A 17,444-nucleotide genomic window follows, 5' to 3' on the forward strand; every position below is an offset into this window, starting at 1 on the left:
ATCTGGTACTTTATCGCATATGTTTAAGCACCATTTTGAAATACACCATTACGCCAGTGAAAAACAAATTCAAAACGATTAGCGCTAGACACACAGTTAAGCACACGAATGTACTAGTAACCACTCGCACAAGAACTTACGTGTACACGTGCACCTTCAGCTGTCACTTTCTAAGCATTGTATGGTACAAAAGGGGAAAACAAAATGGAACATCCTATCAACAATTGTCCCATTTTCCCCCGAATGACCTTTGACACGAAGTCATATAATTAGTATATGTGATGAGCCATTTACCGTTTAGTCTACAGCAGCAAGTTCCATTCAAATAAGTCTGAACTATTTCAAAACGTCACAGGATGACCAAAAATCTTACTTTTATTTTCAAGCATATTTAACTCACTGCGGAGCCATTAAATTATGTTTTGCATCTCTACGCAAATACTGTAGACAGCTCAAAGTGAAAACAGTATGACTAACGTAATGATTTCTATTCTCTCTCGGGTCATGTTAATGAACATCTTGACCGTTTTGAAAATAAATATATAAGACGCAATACAAGACAACGTTTTTTCGTGAGCATTTTTATTATAAATCTAAGAGATACAGCATGAACTATGTGCTTGAATAATTTAAACAGGAGTTGTAAGCTTGAATAATTTTAACAGGAATTGTGAAACAGTAGAATAACGGAAACACGTCGCTGGATGAAGTACTGTAAAATCATTTAATTTCGTGGGTTGAAAAAAAGTTCATGGTTTTGGTCAAAACAGCAATTTCGTGGGGATATGAATTCGTGGATTTCAACTTTTTAACATAAAATGAATGGGAATTTTACTTGTTCGCTGGTATTAAATTTCATGATTGACTCAACCACGAAGTCCACGAAAATTAGTTCCCCACGAATATTAATGAGTTCACAGTAATTCTGACATTTTCTGTTTTAAAACTACTATCTTTCAGTAGGTCGTTGCTCTTGTAACGTAGGTTCAGCACTCTTTGTCGATTGAAAACATGGTCAACATCGATACAAGTTGTTCTCCATTGTTCATTCACGGTTACAAGGCTAGTGTGATAGAACGGAAACTTACAGATATGGGATCCATCAGGTCACAGTAAAATTAAAGTAGAAAGTTAATGTACTAGTTATACCAAAACTTCATGCCGCTGTCATTTTCCTTCTAAACTGATCAAAATATCTCCGCGACCTAAAAAAAACTTCCATGTTTGAAAAAAAAACTATTTTCTTGCAAACATTTTGCTCAAACATGCGCATATGCACCCATTTCCGTCATACAGAAGTTCATGTTGTACTTTTTCTCTAACATGAACAATCAAATTTACGACATATGCATATGCAAGTAAATTGCTTTCGATGATTGGGGGACGAGGCACATGTCCTCGGACCCTCGCTCCCATCCCCAACGCTCCAAAGGGTTTAGCCTCGGTATGATTACCCTTGTGGCTACGTCACAGCAGTTACGATATGTTTAACACATATTTAGGTTTGTAGCTTTCGTTTGAATGTGTTAACACGAAGTTAAATGATACTGACTTGGAGGCTTTCACCAGATTGGTTTTGTTCAGTGTTGTTATATTTTCTGGTCCTTCGGGATCATGGAGTCCACTCAGTATTCATCGGCAATAGAGTTCCGCTTAGGCCGGTGCTAGGGGGCGTGAGGGTTGTTACACTTTCTGCTACCTCCCATGAACAGACTGCTAAAAACCTGTTCTCCGCAAGTAACTACCAACTTGCAATCTATTCTTCCAAAGGATCTTCTTACAGATTTTATTGACAGTACAGTATTTGCTAATTATAGAATATATATCAATCTAGTAGCCATTTTACTATTTAGTCACTACATACGGTTTCTCTCAATCAGCTAGTGCATCTGTTTTTATTCATGTCTATACTTTAACAAAAGAGCTAACCCGCCATTTGCCAGTTTACTAGTACGTTAAAAATACTTGAAAATATTTTTAGATAAGCATTAATGTTGTTCACAACATATTAGAATTTCAAAATTATGGCATCACAGAAAGATATATAATGTTATTCGTTTTACTGCCTCATCATATACATTTTTGTATATCTAAAAGACAAAAAAGAACACATAAAAGTTGTTCTTCGAAAACGGACGAATATTATTTATAAGAATACAGAGGTTTAGAGTTTTGTTTATTACTAGAAAATGACTCGGTACCAAATCAATTATCAACATCTTTCTTCATAATGTTTAATTAGTGTACATTTTATGAATTTTCAAAAACGGACAGGAGTCATAAGATGATTGAATTGGTTTGATGTCATCGTGTTATTTTTTTGTTGAAATTTTGAAACCTTTTTAAAAGCATGTGCTCAATTTCAAGCCAAACTTTCAAGAAAGTGCTTGCTGCTGATTTTAAGTTATTGACTAATTAACAAATGACATGTAATAAGTATGTGGTTGCTATAATAAGCCTTAGGCACTAGTCAGGCTACCGATTAAATAAACTTTTCTTTTTTTTTGTTCAACATTTACTGTTAACATTTTCTGTTATATATTCTGGGTCTTGAGAAGCAAGGGGCATAATTATACAAAATTTGAATAGACTCCCGTAGTAGTTATCTCCCGTGAACAAAACAACGCACTCATACACAGACATTTTCAATTATGCCTGCATTTGTTACCGTCAATGTGATTATCCTCTCTGACCGAGTTTTGCACAGGACATACAGGATTTAATAGTTCGTCTTTACATTGCAGTGGATATTTGTTATGAAATAACTATACATGTAGGCTGTACAGGCTAAGACAGGTAAGAGGTAAATATAACATTTTTGCCACTCATGCATGTGGAAAATCAATACCCATGTAAATAGTAGATTTAGTTCGTTGTTATAAAAACATTTTCGTCTCGTTTAATACTGAAGGATTTGGCCGTTTAAAGGTAAGTCGTTTTTATCTGAAAATATCTTAATTACTATCTATATTTCCAATTACAACGTATAATAATTAACCAGGTGGATAAATTATAACTTCGATGAAATCGTTTATAATTTATACTTAATCAATCATAGAGTTCATACAGTTCTCTCTTTGCGATAGGCCTTCGTCAAATAAAATAGATATCTATATGTCTAGGTAAAAGTTAACGACTTGTACCATATTCTGAAAAGAAAATCAAACAACATGACATCAGGTCATTTAGAAAGAAAGAGTTGTTTTTGCATGAAAATTGAACAGCTTATTAACATCTAGTCGAACTTCTTTCACTTGAACTCGACGGAACACGCACAATTTGTTATCGAGTTATCGGTAGTTCGAACCACCTGACAATATACATTATTTAGGACTGTGCCGGAACCTGACGGCGAGTTCGAGTAAAGAGTGGAGCTCGAATTATCCGAGTTCAAGCAAACGAGGTGCGACTGTATATTACTCTACAAAACGATTGTCATTTTACTGATATAAATTATGCACTATGTCATTTTACTAATTATGCACTATGTCATTTTACTGATATAAGTTATGCACTATGTCATTTTACTGATATAAATTATGCATTATGTCATTTTACTGATATAAGTTATGTACTATGTCATTTTACTGATATAAATTATGCATTTTGTCATTTTACTGATATATGCACTAAAAGGGTTCGACACGATGATCTGTTTAGAAATGAGGTAGAATTATCATTCAAATATATAATACCTATTATTATTAGCATTTTAGATTTAATATGAAAAGGGAAATACCCCCGATAACACCAAGCTTTTATAGACATGTAATTTAATGCTAATTATAAAAGGTATTTAATAATACATATTATGTACCCATGCAGTCATCCGGGACATTGTGTTAAAATATGTATTAGACCGGTACATTATTTCTAAAGCTGATGTTTGTTTATCAAATATTTCTGTGACGCCAAAAATGTATTAGTTACTTGTAACTTAAAAACTGTTCATTCAGAGACGGCATCTAAATTTTGAGGAATCCTGTCAGAATAAACATTGTCTCCTGTTTAAACTAGCATAAATGCTAAAAGACAATCAAATGTTTATTGAAACGGTTTTATTTTGTTCATTTAAACAATTTGATATTTGCAATACTTCAAACAAGAAACAGTTTTACATAAAAGTTAGCTTAAGAACTGTAATAAAGGAAGTTATTTTTCAAACTTTGAAATAAGTTCTACTAATAAACATAGCTGATAAAATACATAGGTGTCACTATGGTGTCATTTCTGCCATGATGTCATGTCGTGTTGGTGTCCCCGTAAGAATGACAACACGACATCCCGATAAATGTTGTTTTTTTATCTTTTTTTCGTGTTGTTGTTATTTTTGTTCGTGTTTATGCCCCTACCAGTACGAGAACACGACAAAAGTAGAGCGACGACACGAGAGTTTTCATCAGTCAGTCGTGTTGGCGCACTTCTATGTCGAGTCCTCGTGCTGGCGCGGGCGCTAAACGAACACAAGACAAAATTCCATTCTGTCGTGTTGGCTGTCTTACTTTCATACTGACAGGAGCACAACTTGACAACACAATGACATGTCGTTATTTGGCGTTCTAGTCAAATCCGCTTCCTGAAAAAAAAGTTCTATTGTCACATGAAAGGTCGTGGTCATAACCCCAGTTGGGTCCGAACCCACGACCCCGACACCTTAACCACTCGACCACCGCTCCCCTTTGCATTCTGGTTGATATGTGCAGAAGTTATATGTTACCCTAATTACTGAGTACTGTATTTGTATTATTTAATTGTACATGTCAGTTGGAAAGCGAAGAAACAACAAAATGATTTCCCATGTCCTCATGTTATCGTTTGTCGTGAATTTCCAAATCAGCTTTTTTTTTCAAAACTGTATTTCATTTCTTATTCTGCTACGAAGTCTTATCATACTTGTGGAGTTTGATCCAACTTTTCCGTAATAGAATACAGTGCATTCGCGATGCTACGAATCGCAATTTAACGAAATACCGGTATACTACGAAAAGGTTTTGTGGTCCCGGCTGCTTTCCTTCTTATTTCTATGTTACAAATTCGCGGTTTTACGAAAATGCAATTTTACGAAAAATGCGCTCCTACGAATGTATTGTTATGTCCTTAAAGCATGTTTTCAACTTGTTTAAGTTGCGATTTTACGAATACCTGTATCGTCTAAATTTTCACACCTTCCATAACGGCGTGAAAACGCTTTAGAGTGGAAAGTGTCACTATCATTTAGCTGGGCGTAAACAGTAATTAAACTTAGTAATTAAATTCGAAACACATACGCTGTACACTATGACAAAAGTTAGTGGTTATTTTTTTCTCCTATAACTATCAGATCGGATGGCATACCAGTCACACTTGCTTCGATATCTATACGTCTCAAACAATCACTGCATAAAGAAAATAAAAAAAATATTTAAGTCCTGATCGTCTGTTTATTGTCGTTTTATTATTCCAAACAATTCAGTAAAGGGTAGCTGAGGGTATCGGAATATGCAATTGCGATTTTTTGTTCCCGTGCAACATTGTACCCTATATATGTTTAATGTACAGTGAATAAAAAGTGAAGAAAAAAAAACCTGTTTTACATTCCAGATACCATCTGAGTTCAGATTCGAATAAGATTTGTAGTAAACCTAGATGTACATATAAAATTGGTATACATGTATTCCTATACGAAAATCACGTTTAAATATCACGGGTTACGACGTGTAGATATTAAGGTGCTGTATATTTCCTATGCTACGCTCGAACGAAAATGCGATATTACGAAAAAATGGCCGGTCCCTTGGCTTTTCGTAGGATCGCGATTGTATATCGTTTTACTATTGAATAAGTACGCATATTTAAAAACACTGATTTGTAATGCAAACAAAACGAATCAGAAGGAAAGAGATTTACAATATATGAGCCGTGCCATGAGAAAACCAACATAGTGGGTTTGCGACCAGCATGGATCCAGACCAGCCTGCGCATCCGCGCAGTCTGGTCAGGATCCATGCTGTTCGCTAACAGTTTCTTCGATTCCAATAGGCTTTAAAAGCGAACAGCATGGATCCTGACCAGACTGCGCGGATGCGCAGGCTGGTCTAGATCCATGCTGGTCGCAAAGCCACTATGTTGGTTTTCCAATGGCACGGCTCATATAATTATATGTAATGCAAAAAAAAAGTTGTAAAAGATATTTTCGCAGGATGCAAGGTCCAAATATCTACAAAATAATTACATTTCTAACTCTGGGAGTATATTTTGTTTTGAACTATAATGCTACTGTTTGTTTACATTAATTTAAAAATAATAAAAAAAATAAAACGCCACAATAGTGTTCGGAACAATTTTGTAAAGGTTTGAAATTATTAACATATATGTTGTTTCCAACTGGCTATTTTTTGTTGAAGGAGTTCAGCACGAAATTAGCGTACAATGAGTTCTGACGAATATGAGTACGAAACTACCACGACAACTACACACGTCAGTTCAAGGTATTTGCCTTTCTTCCATAATTTTTTTTTCACATGTAGATCTAGTTAATTTGTTTGTTTGGTTGGTTGGTTGGTTATTTTGGCTTTAACGCCGTTTTTTTCAACAGTATTTCCGTTATGTAACTGCGGACAGTTAACCTAACCAGTGTTCCTTGAGTCTGTATCTGTATAAAACCTGTTCTCCGCAAGTAACTGCCAACTTCCGCTCATGAATCAGAAGTGGACGACGAATGATTTCAGACACAATGTCTTTATTAAAATCGACCGAACTCGCAATCCTGCGATCCGCAGGTCCGTGTGCTTTTCCTACTTAGCTAAGCGGGCGGGCTATATAGTTAATTTACACTGATAGAACATACAATATATAAGATCATAATAAAAACACGGGCACACGAGAACACACAAAAAAAATGCAGATGGTTTTATACCTATCAATTATATTGTCTATTCTTACATATATACAGAATATATCGCGATTCCCAGAAAAGATGCAGGTCATAAGTTTGAAATAGTCTTATCGGCTGAGTCTGAGTCGAACTCTAAAATGTTCAATAAACTCTTTTAATTGCAGTTTTTATCAAAGTATGATTTGAACCCTTGCCATTTGGATCAAACCACAGGCATGGACATTTTCCTTGATCTCATGTTTCCGGTTTTCATTTTAAAATTATCATAACCCACTTCGAAAATTTTTCCAGTAATAGACGGTACCAATCCGGGGAGACTCGAACTCGTTTTGTCGTTATTGGTGTGGCAACTGCTGTCTTCTTGATAGTTATAGTCCTTGTTGTCGTTGCTGTTGTTGTCCAGCAAAAGAAAAAGGCGAATGGTAAATTTCTTAACTCTAGTTTCATTGAATAGTGTTGAGGTCACCACAATTCCTTTCATTTTCTGTTTTTGAAATTAAGAATACACTACGTTTAATCAAAAGTTTTGAGACTGGTTCTGTACAAGGTGTGTAATTTGTAATTTGAACCCCCCCCCCCCCCCCCAACCGCTTGGGGTGTAATTTTGTAATTTTCTTTCACATGGAGAAGCTAGATCTATCTATTTTTTTACGGAAGTAAATGCCGGTTCTGCCAAGGTGCTCAGGCGTGCCTGATATAGTGCAAGATGTGCAGCATGGGTCTACCACTACAGTCAAAAGCTGGAAAGTCTTCGTGTGACTAAAAATGGTGCTGATGTGAGGGGGAAAAAAGCAAAATATTTGTGCTGGTGAGAATTCCAACAACAACTGTATGACCTACTTTAATCTACCAGCATAGAAACGATGCAAAGAAAGCAAATTACTGGACAAAATGGCCTTCAAGTCTGTCTCACGCAAAAACAAAACAATTTTTTTTTCTGTTTCTCTGTATTTCAATCTATCCGAGTTCTTTTTGTTTGGAAATATTTCCTAAAGTAACATAATAAAGATGTAAGCAAGTGTTGAAAAATTGTTTTGTCGGTCACACAAGCTTAGTTCAGGTCACAAGGCGACTTTCCAGATTTCGTGGTAGAGGACGACCAAATTTGCTCCCCCACCCCCCCCCCCCCCCGTCATTATTTCACGCACGTACCCGAAATTTTTCCCGCTTTCTGCGTGACTCGAACCTATAGAGACAGTGGGGCAAGTGATCCAAAGTCAGCGGCCTAAAGTCATGCTTCGAAATAATTTATATTTAAAGCCCGAAAAGGACAAGTTCATATACTGTACATAGCGTGTCTTTTCGTAACAGACATACGATTTAATAACATAAGATTCTATTTTATTTCAGAAAACAAAGTAACGGAAAGTGGTAAGTTTATAACATATGCAGTGACATGAATTCTTCTGTTTATAAATATGCCTTTGAAAGTGACAGAATTGGAGAATAATGGTTATGGTACTGATATTAAAATATGCTGTATACCGGTATATTTCAAGAAATCTTGTCGTTAATCCTTGATCCCATGAATTATGTTTGGAAATTGATCGTTTGTGAAATGAAAAAATCTAGAAATACAGAATGGTTTGATTTCCGATCGTATAGAGTTACTTTATAAAAAATGATAAAAACCACAGTATTACCAAATAACAATTAAAACATGACATTAACATAATATGTACCTACAATTGTTTCGATTTTGCGTTCTTAACTTTAAATTTGTTTGTTTGGTACCAATATACATGTATGTCCGATTAGTAACGACATGTTATTAAGTACTAGGAAAACAAGTGTTTGATATGCTTAACATTTTTAAATGCAGATATTGCACTGCAGCTTGAAAGAGCGTAACTTAGACATAATGATTAATGATTTTTAGTATGAAAATATTTATACGAAAGACTGTCGAATGATACCGAACTAGGTTACGATGATTAGATAATGGCACGAAAATTGCCGAATGCCACTAAGGGCCCTTAAAACACTTTGTTTGCTCTCATGAAGTTAAGTTTTTAGCGTATCTTATATGAGCCGCGCCATGAGAAAACCAACATAGTGGCTTTGCGACCAGCATGGATCCAGACCAGTCTGGTCAGTATCCATGCTGTTTGCTTTCAAAGCCTTTAGCAATTACAGAAACCGTAAGCAAAGTCACTATGTTGGTTTTCTCATGGCGCGACTCAGTTATATTGGTGGTACTGATATGTATATAAGTACGTTAAAATGATTATTTTGATAAATTGCAGAGTGTGGACGATACAACCTTCCAGCTGGTTTCAACTTTTCCATGTTGTCTCCGACAGTCATCTCTAGAAGTTTTAATTGCCGTAAGTTGCAAACATAAAAAGCATTTGATAAAACTAACATGGATTACCAAAACAATTGCTAAATCTTAATGTAGGGATAATACACGTTTTTTTTTGTATTAACGTCTGCAGAAGCCCGCGGGATTGTTTGTGACCGAGACCGAAGGTCGCTATTCTTGCATAAAAAACATTACACGACGACTTAATGCATTGTTTTCATATGTGATGACTTTACAGTTCCGGTACATTTTTAGTTACCATTCGGTTATTCTTGGAAACGGTAAACATGTTTTAAATATCCATAACCAGGGCACACATATCAACAACACTACCAAAAGCGTGATTTGAAGGTTTTTGAGCATCTTATTTTTATTTCTAGTTATTACAAACGTTATATTAGCCATAATTTTGCATATAACTTAAAAATTTGATTAACAGGAACACAATTTTAAGAAAAATAAATTTACATTCGAATTATGTTGAGTACGAACACATTTAGAGTACGGATGAGTACGACGGTAGTGACTAGCTTTCAAGGTTTATTACATGTATATGAATTCTGCGAAAAATCAGGTAAAAACATACCGACTGATACTAACAAAAATCATAACTATAGGCTAATACCTAAAAAGGAGCAATAGCACAAGTTACACACGATACTTATTTATTCACAGTTATTTACAATAACTGAACAGACGCTTTGTAAAGGGAGTGAACTCTAAGAGAAGATAGTGCGTACATTGATGGGGGCAGTACTTTTGGGGTTGAAAACTGATACAGCTAAACATACTGTAGATTATATTGTATCTATAGTGCTACAAGAAGAGGTTGTTACGGAAGAAACAAGACGCAGATGCCAAATATCATTGTGCGCAAAAATACATACACGTGTACATGTCCCTAGCAAAGCATTTCAAAAATAAAAATCATGTATTAACAGCCGTGAATTGCCTTGTTTGCACACGATTTTTCTCCCGTTTATACATGAGCGGATCCAGTGAAAAAAGTAGTTTTTATGCAAGAATGTGATTATGCAACGTCTTGTTGTCGTCGTTTAAGCCTTGACTGTCGATTGCCAATGTGAATAAACACCTTAATTGAAAGTAAAGCTCTACATGCTTATTTGCATAACTATTCATTTATTTCTAAGTCATTATCGTCAGGTCTGCGTAGGTGAAACTATAGTTGTGTCCAGTGTTTATGTCATAAACTTAAAGTCTTTATCTATAAAACAGTATTTATATTGTTATCATTAAGTCTAGATTTGGAAAACTATAGTTACGCGTAGTGTTCACTCATTATCATATCATTGAAGTCTTTTTCGGTCAAACTGTAGTTAGGTTGTATGTTTATAGACTCTATTCGTTCAACTTGGAAGAACACATCCGTCACCTGGATGCTTTTGTTAAGTTTTGGTTTGTAGAACTATAATTATGTCTAGTGTTCATGTCGTTATCTTGATGAAGTCCTGATTGGTAAATCTGAATTTGTTTCTATACAGACCTTTTCAGAGAACGTACAAGTCTTCAATCCCTTTTAACATAATCAGGGAAAATATAAATGTTCATTATTTTATTTTTCAGCTTTAAAAGGAGATTGTTGGACAGGTGAACAGTGCTATCAATGTCTCAAACTTGATACATGGAAAGTAGGAAATATCAACTATATACCAGTGTGCTGTGAAGACTGTTTAGTACGTGGCCTTTATGTTTCAAACAGTGAGTGTAGATGCCGGAAATGAAAGAACGAACAAGGGAGATAAAAGCGCCCACATACTTCAGCAAACGAGGGGAAATAATCTTCAGCGATTTTACATAGGATAATCGTATACATGTATTAGTATTCATGTAGTCAATGTATACGTACGCACTTGGAGTCCAGTTGCAACTGCACATACTACCATTCGTTTTGAATTATACTAACCTCAAAGGCGGAGCGTTGACTAGATCGAAGCGAATATTTAGGATAACGTGTCGTGATATACATGCGTCTTGCAGGATTTGCCCATTGTTTATTCAGGACATGTCGGATCTATTTTATAGTTTTAGAACGTCCCTGCTCCGAAAGACGCTAGAAGCGTACACTCGATTTATAACTTTTTGTAAAATAAGAAATGAATCTCAGTTCGCATAATTTTCTTTTGTGTATGAAATATATCAGTTGTGGTTAAAATAGCAAACACACATATTAAACGCATCCAGTTACTGTGTTCTGATAAGGCCATCGTACTGTCGTACCGTCGATCCTCGATACTACGATAACAAGTGCGACAGAACGCCAAAAAGATGCGACAGCACGACAACACCATCCGACAGGATGACAAAATGATGCCATTGAACGACAACACGGTGATGTGACGGCACGATAACACGGATGTGATTAAAATACAAGTAGAAGTGAAACAATTAGGCGATTGCACACTTCAAACTCGCGCAAAAAAAGTATTTCATAGCCAAAAGAAAACAAAAAAGCAATCCCGTGTACTCTTAAAACACATAACGGCATATTACACATTCCAAAATAAAATAGCAAAAGGTTGAAAGTCCCATTGGCATTTCATCACTTCAACACGAAAAGCATTCTCATACATCAAAGGTTCGACATATGGTCTCCGAGATCAAGAAGGTGTGCAATTGTTGACTTTAGAGAGTTATTCGTTATTTATCATATACCAACATGTACTAAGAATGTATCTCTATAGTATTGAGCATTTAAGTTGAAACGCGTGAAAAACATGCACCTGTCTAACTAACCCAGTTCAGAACATAAATTTTACTCAGACCTAATTGAGAGCATAGTGCTAAAAGTCCCTCTCTTCTTTAGGAAGAAATGCATAATCTGGTGTGTTTGCCAGGAGACACAAATAACGGCTACGAAAGTCACAAAATTACGAAAGAAATTGTTCTCACACAGGCTTACTCCTGACACACGGAACAGGTCTTTTAGAGTCCAAAAGTCAAAATAACATGAAACAATCTTATGGTTGATGCACCTAACGTTCGTGCATATAAGCTCTCTCGTCAAGCCTGATTTGTTACCTGTTTTGAAGCTTACACTATAATAAAACAAGAATTTGTACGTAATATGTCTAAACTTATAATTAAACATTTTATTTAAAATACTCTCTATAAATTTTGATATAATCACCTCAGAACCAGTGCTAGCCTGGTTCTCGTCGTGTACTCTGTGTAGCAGTTAAAGGGCAGGTAATCCAGACTAAACGAGTGCTTGCTCAGTGCGATTTAGTGTGTATAATGACCTGTACTGTATACCATTATTAATTATAGCTAGAAAACAAGTTTATATTTGACTGAAGATCCAATACACAAAATACAAGAAGCAGATCAGTAATTTAGCTGAAGTGTGGTGCTATTTTAAACCAAACCCTAAGCTGTTGGAAAGAATAGTTTTACTGGTGCAGTATATTTTTATATATACAAATATTTTACTATTGGCACTGTTTCTGAATTGGCTGGCTAAACTGGTTCTTGCCTTGCAAAATCATTGATCAGACGATCTCTTCTGGAAGTTTCCTTTCACCTGAACCAACAGCTAAACCGCATTTTGTACCTGGCTCATATTTTTTACAAATACCATACGGAAACATTAAATAAATATGATGAATATGATCTAAAGGGACGCAGATTTTGTAATTAAAAAAAAGTGGGTGGGGCATGATATTTATCTGCAAAAAAGTACAAGGTTTCAAAACATGAAATAGATACTGTTACGCTTTTTATTAGCAGACAAAGAAGTTGCGTAACTAAATCAAGATCAATAAGTTCAAGTAAGAAAGTTATTGTTGATATACATTTATTTACATATGAAAATTCAAAATAATGAATGATTATATTTGAAATAATATCAACTATACCTTGGAAAACATTTAGGCGTAAAAGTTTGTTTCCGGTATCCCGACCTGCCCTAAATTTTTGGCCCCACCCATAATGTTTTTATGGCGAATATGGAGAATATTTTTTTCAACTTCTTAACAAAAACTTGCAAAACTGCACTGTTTATGCTTTAAACATGTTCAGTGATGTTAGAATTCAACTAACTGATGCTCTAAAGGCATAACCCCCTTATTTGCATTCATTTTTTGACATAAAAATAATTTCCTTAAAGTCTCACTTAATAAAAATAATCCAAAAAAAATTTCCTAATCCTAATTTTTTTGAGCATGTTATCGGAAACAAAGAATTTTGAGGTCTTATCAATATCCCATGATATCCTACAAAAAACTAATTTAAAGAAAACATGTTAAATAAAGTTAAATAGGTTCACTGTCTTTGTTTATATTTTTCATACTGTAAGCTAATTTCTTTACAAAGTTGTTGTTAGGTTTAACGTCGCACGGACACAGTTATAGGTCATATGGCGAGTTTCCAGCTTTGATGGTGGAGGAGGACACCAGGTGCCCCTTCGTGCATTATTTCATCACGAGCTGGCACCTGGGTAGAACCTTCCGTAAGGCAGTTGCGGGGTGGGGGGGCTTCCTCACAGGAAGAATTTAACGCCCCGAGTGGGGCTCGAACCCACATAGGTCAGGTTGTTTACAAAGTAGTGCATATGAAAAGATATGGTAGTCAAGAACCGTTATGTTCCAAAAATAAAAGACTAATTTCCCGTTAATACATTAAACGTAAAAGGGTAAGTAATTTGGTAGCTTGAAGTAAGGGCCTAGAGAGGATTCAGTTATTAAATTTGAAATCGATATTTACGAAAAACAACGCACTGAAATTTCAAAACACATAAAACCTACTTCAGGATACAAGGCATTTACTTAAGAATTAAAAGTCAATCCATCATTATTCAAAAAACGGAGTTGATCTACTTTAATACGAAATTTATCAGAATCTGTATCAAAACTTATTTACATGTATACACATGTCTCAAGTCCCAAGATGCTCAGATATGGTAGTCAGTTTTACTAAATTCACTTAAACGTAAGACGACCTTCAAAAAGTGTTTATTAATAAACGGACACTAACATACCTGCATAATCAAAATTGTTCCATATAAATTTACTTTTAATGTAGGACAAGAGGTAATTAAATGAAAACTTCGTACTTATACAGTATGCAGATACAACCTAGGCTCAAGGGGAATCATTATTGTAAAAAGCTATTATGACATTTAGCTATTATGTCATTTATTTTTGTAAATATTGCTAAGCACTTGCTTAACTTCATTTCTCGAACATTCTACCTGTTAAATTCTTTATTTATCTAAACATTATCAAAATATTTATGACTATTTTGTTAGTTTAGTTGTTAGTTAGTTTGCGCACATCATGTAAGTTTTAACGTAAGATGTGTACTTTGTAAGAGTTCACATGGGGTAACACTCACGCCTTGCTTTTAAATTTTATAGTTAGATTTTCCTTAATGATAAAACATAATTAGTGCAATACAGGGAGAAAACAAGGGCTATGACAAAAAGAAAGAAATCCTCCTTTTTCTCAGTAAAGATGGCATTTTCAAGTTTTATCTAATTTTATTCCATTGGGTTTCTATTTCTGACAATTTTGTAGTCTTTTTAATGAGATTATTTGCATATTAGACCGAATTACATTTGTATGCGTGTATCCTATCCCATATTTTAGCTGTCAATTTTCATAGTTGTCACATGTCAGACAAAAAATCAGAGAGATTCCCGCTCTCATGTGCTGTTAAAACATCTTTTTTTATATATGCGCGTTCCGTGGCAAAGCGTAAACATATAACGGCTCAAAAACGGATAATTCGAAAGAAAATGACGTCAACGTGAAAACCAACTCAGACATCCCTACGCATATCAAAATATTTAAATGGAAATTTAATGACGTTGAGGGAAAATGTATTCATTTATTAGTTTTTTACGCATTTTATGCTAGAATAGCGCAATGAATGTATGTTTCGAGTTATAACATCTGCAGAATCACTCAGAATATGTTGGTACCCTCACCCTACCGGGCTCGGGCACCGACCAATCCCTCGGGATTCTGCAGATGTCATACTGAACAGGACAAAATGCGTTATCCCTACATTTATGAACATAATGTGAGTAATTCTTATTCAGAAATACTACAGCTCTCATTTTTCAGAAGTCAGTATTACTAGTACCACAACAGTCTCCGTTTGTTGTAGTTAGTTACTTTAAGCATAAATGACAATGAGCGTCTTTATTTTAGACTATACACATTCATGTAGTTGCATTTCCTTTCGCTGCCTATGTACAGTTTCATCTCTTCAATATCAAGCGCCATACAGCCGGGGTTCATACGATCATCTGTTTCCTGCAGTATAATCCTGCTGTTTTTCATGTCTCTTGAAATCAGTTGAATGCTGCTGTTACCACTGTCACACATTAGTATAGAACCATCTTCCAGTACAGTTAGTCCACATGGCTTCTTAAGGTTTTCATGTGCATACCGTCCTACAGCTTCACCGGACATACTGAAACGAGTTACACTGCTACCACATGAAGCATAGATATATCTATAGCTTGAACATACTGTAACATAATCGACATCATCTGCTCCACCACAGTCCAGTGTTTTCAAAACTTTCAGTGATAGATTTATTATCTTCACTTTTCCATCTTTCATCCCAGCTATAAAGTTTCCTTCAATGAAAGCTAACCCATAGCATGCCTCATTAAATATACACAGCCTGACTTTAGATAAACCATTAGAAAATGGCAAAATCCGTATCGCATTTTCAAACGGAAGTGTAACTGCTAGCTGGTCGCCTGGCAACAATGTCACGTCCCATAGCTGTGAAGTCATTTTCATCTCAGAAACGATTGTCTTCCGGTTCACATCAATAATCTTAATTCTTTTGTTTAAGTAGTCAGCAACAGCAAGCCTATATGTGTCAATTACTGCAAGTCCAGTTATGTTACAACCATGTTCGCTGACAGTCTTAACATTAATTTGATCTAACAGAGTAACATAAATGTCTGAACTCGACACATTCTCATGATGTTTTGGCCGCAACTGAAAGTGAGTGGATAGATTTGTTTTATCATCTTCAGCTTGGTCTTGCATTTTTTTCGTTTTGGACTCTTCATCAGTGTTGAAGGCTACTGACTTTCCTAAGGTATTTTCTGTCTTCAGTAGATTTTTGATTGCCACGTTTGGTTGAAACATATAATTGTTAGCTTTAGTTTCTTGTTGTAATTTCTGTTCAATTTTCTTGTCCACTTTAATTGACTCTTCCTTTTTCTTGCCATGTATAAAGATCATGTTGCATTTCTTATCTTGTTCCAGAGTTTTGAAGCTTTTTTGGTGTGTTTCAATCCTCCCTGTCATTTCGCAGCATTGGGCAAGTATTGAATCTGTCCTCTGATGTTCTCGGGAAAATAAACTCTCAACTTCTTTGTAGATCTGAGCTTCCCATTCGTCAAGTTTAGTGTTGATTTCTTGTCTAAACTTCTGAATATCTGTCTTGACTTTATCTTGGTTTTCTTGAATGATTTTCTTGTTCTCTTTAATTGATTTGGTCATTTCCTTCACATTTTCGTGTAAAGACTGCAATGTCTGTAGAAGACTCTGGTACTGAGGACTGGCTATGTAGTTCCTGGAGACATCTGGAATGTAATCGATCTTGCAATTTCTGTGGTTCATTGTCATACATGGGCTGCAACCTAACGTTTTATGATCCTTGCAAAAATACTTTATAACTTTACCATGGTGGTGTTGGCATGTTTCAGTCAAATCTTTGGGACTTGTTTGTGTACTTGAATTCTGGGATTTTGGCATTTGTGTCTTGTCTAGAAGGATATGATTCCTGCAAGGTGATGGTTTGGTATGGATTTTGTAGCATGTCTCGCACAAATGTTCAGCACAGTTCTGACAATATCCATAGGCTGGTACCCGAGATCCGTCTTGTTTACACGGGAGACAGTAAAGCTGCTCAGCATCTGATTCATCAGAACCACGTGGAAGGGATGGTGAGAAATCATTCTCTTTCCCTCTTCTTCCTGATACTTCCATAGTTTCTGTGTAAAAGAAAAACCATGATAATTAACATGCATATTAATACAAAGTATCTTCAACATGCAACTATGAAGTAGATTTTGTATCTTTTATATCTGAAATTGAGATTACATTAGCTAAGTCCATTTTTAGAAGAAGCATTTTCTAATCACCGGATTAGATTTTGTACGTTTAACCACGATTGTTTTAACATATTAAAATTAGAGAGTATTTTAGCAAGGACCACAAGCAATTCAGATTAGACTGTATTTTGTATTTAAGGTAGTGGACCCGTAATAGTAAT

General features: G+C 35.3%; 2 protein-coding genes across 4 annotated transcripts; one reads left to right on the plus strand and one right to left on the minus strand.

Moving 5' to 3' along the window:
- Positions 1-569: 569 nt before the first annotated feature.
- LOC123534004 (uncharacterized) lies at positions 570-11,819 on the plus strand. 3 transcript variants are annotated; one of them, XM_053519683.1, is made up of 6 exons: positions 570-2,803; positions 6,384-6,467; positions 7,166-7,296; positions 8,225-8,245; positions 9,121-9,201; positions 10,764-11,819. In XM_053519683.1, exons 2-6 carry the CDS (start codon positions 6,409-6,411, stop codon positions 10,919-10,921), a joined length of 450 nt encoding a protein of 149 aa, XP_053375658.1. In that variant the 5' UTR covers positions 570-2,803; positions 6,384-6,408; the 3' UTR covers positions 10,922-11,819. The 3 variants fall into 3 exon arrangements, with proteins under 3 accessions (XP_053375658.1, XP_053375657.1, XP_053375655.1); XM_053519682.1 differs by having other exon boundaries at positions 571-2,796; XM_053519680.1 differs by lacking the exon at positions 570-2,803 and adding an exon at positions 2,814-2,928.
- Positions 11,820-15,343: 3,524 nt separating this feature from the next.
- On the minus strand, positions 15,344-17,158 carry LOC128547538 (uncharacterized). The gene has a single exon (XM_053520514.1). It carries the CDS (start codon positions 17,156-17,158, stop codon positions 15,344-15,346), a length of 1,815 nt encoding a protein of 604 aa, XP_053376489.1.
- Positions 17,159-17,444: the final 286 nt, after the last annotated feature.

This window comes from Mercenaria mercenaria, chromosome 12 (assembly GCF_021730395.1).
Source record: "Mercenaria mercenaria strain notata chromosome 12, MADL_Memer_1, whole genome shotgun sequence".
Taxonomy (NCBI): domain Eukaryota; kingdom Metazoa; phylum Mollusca; class Bivalvia; order Venerida; family Veneridae; genus Mercenaria; species Mercenaria mercenaria.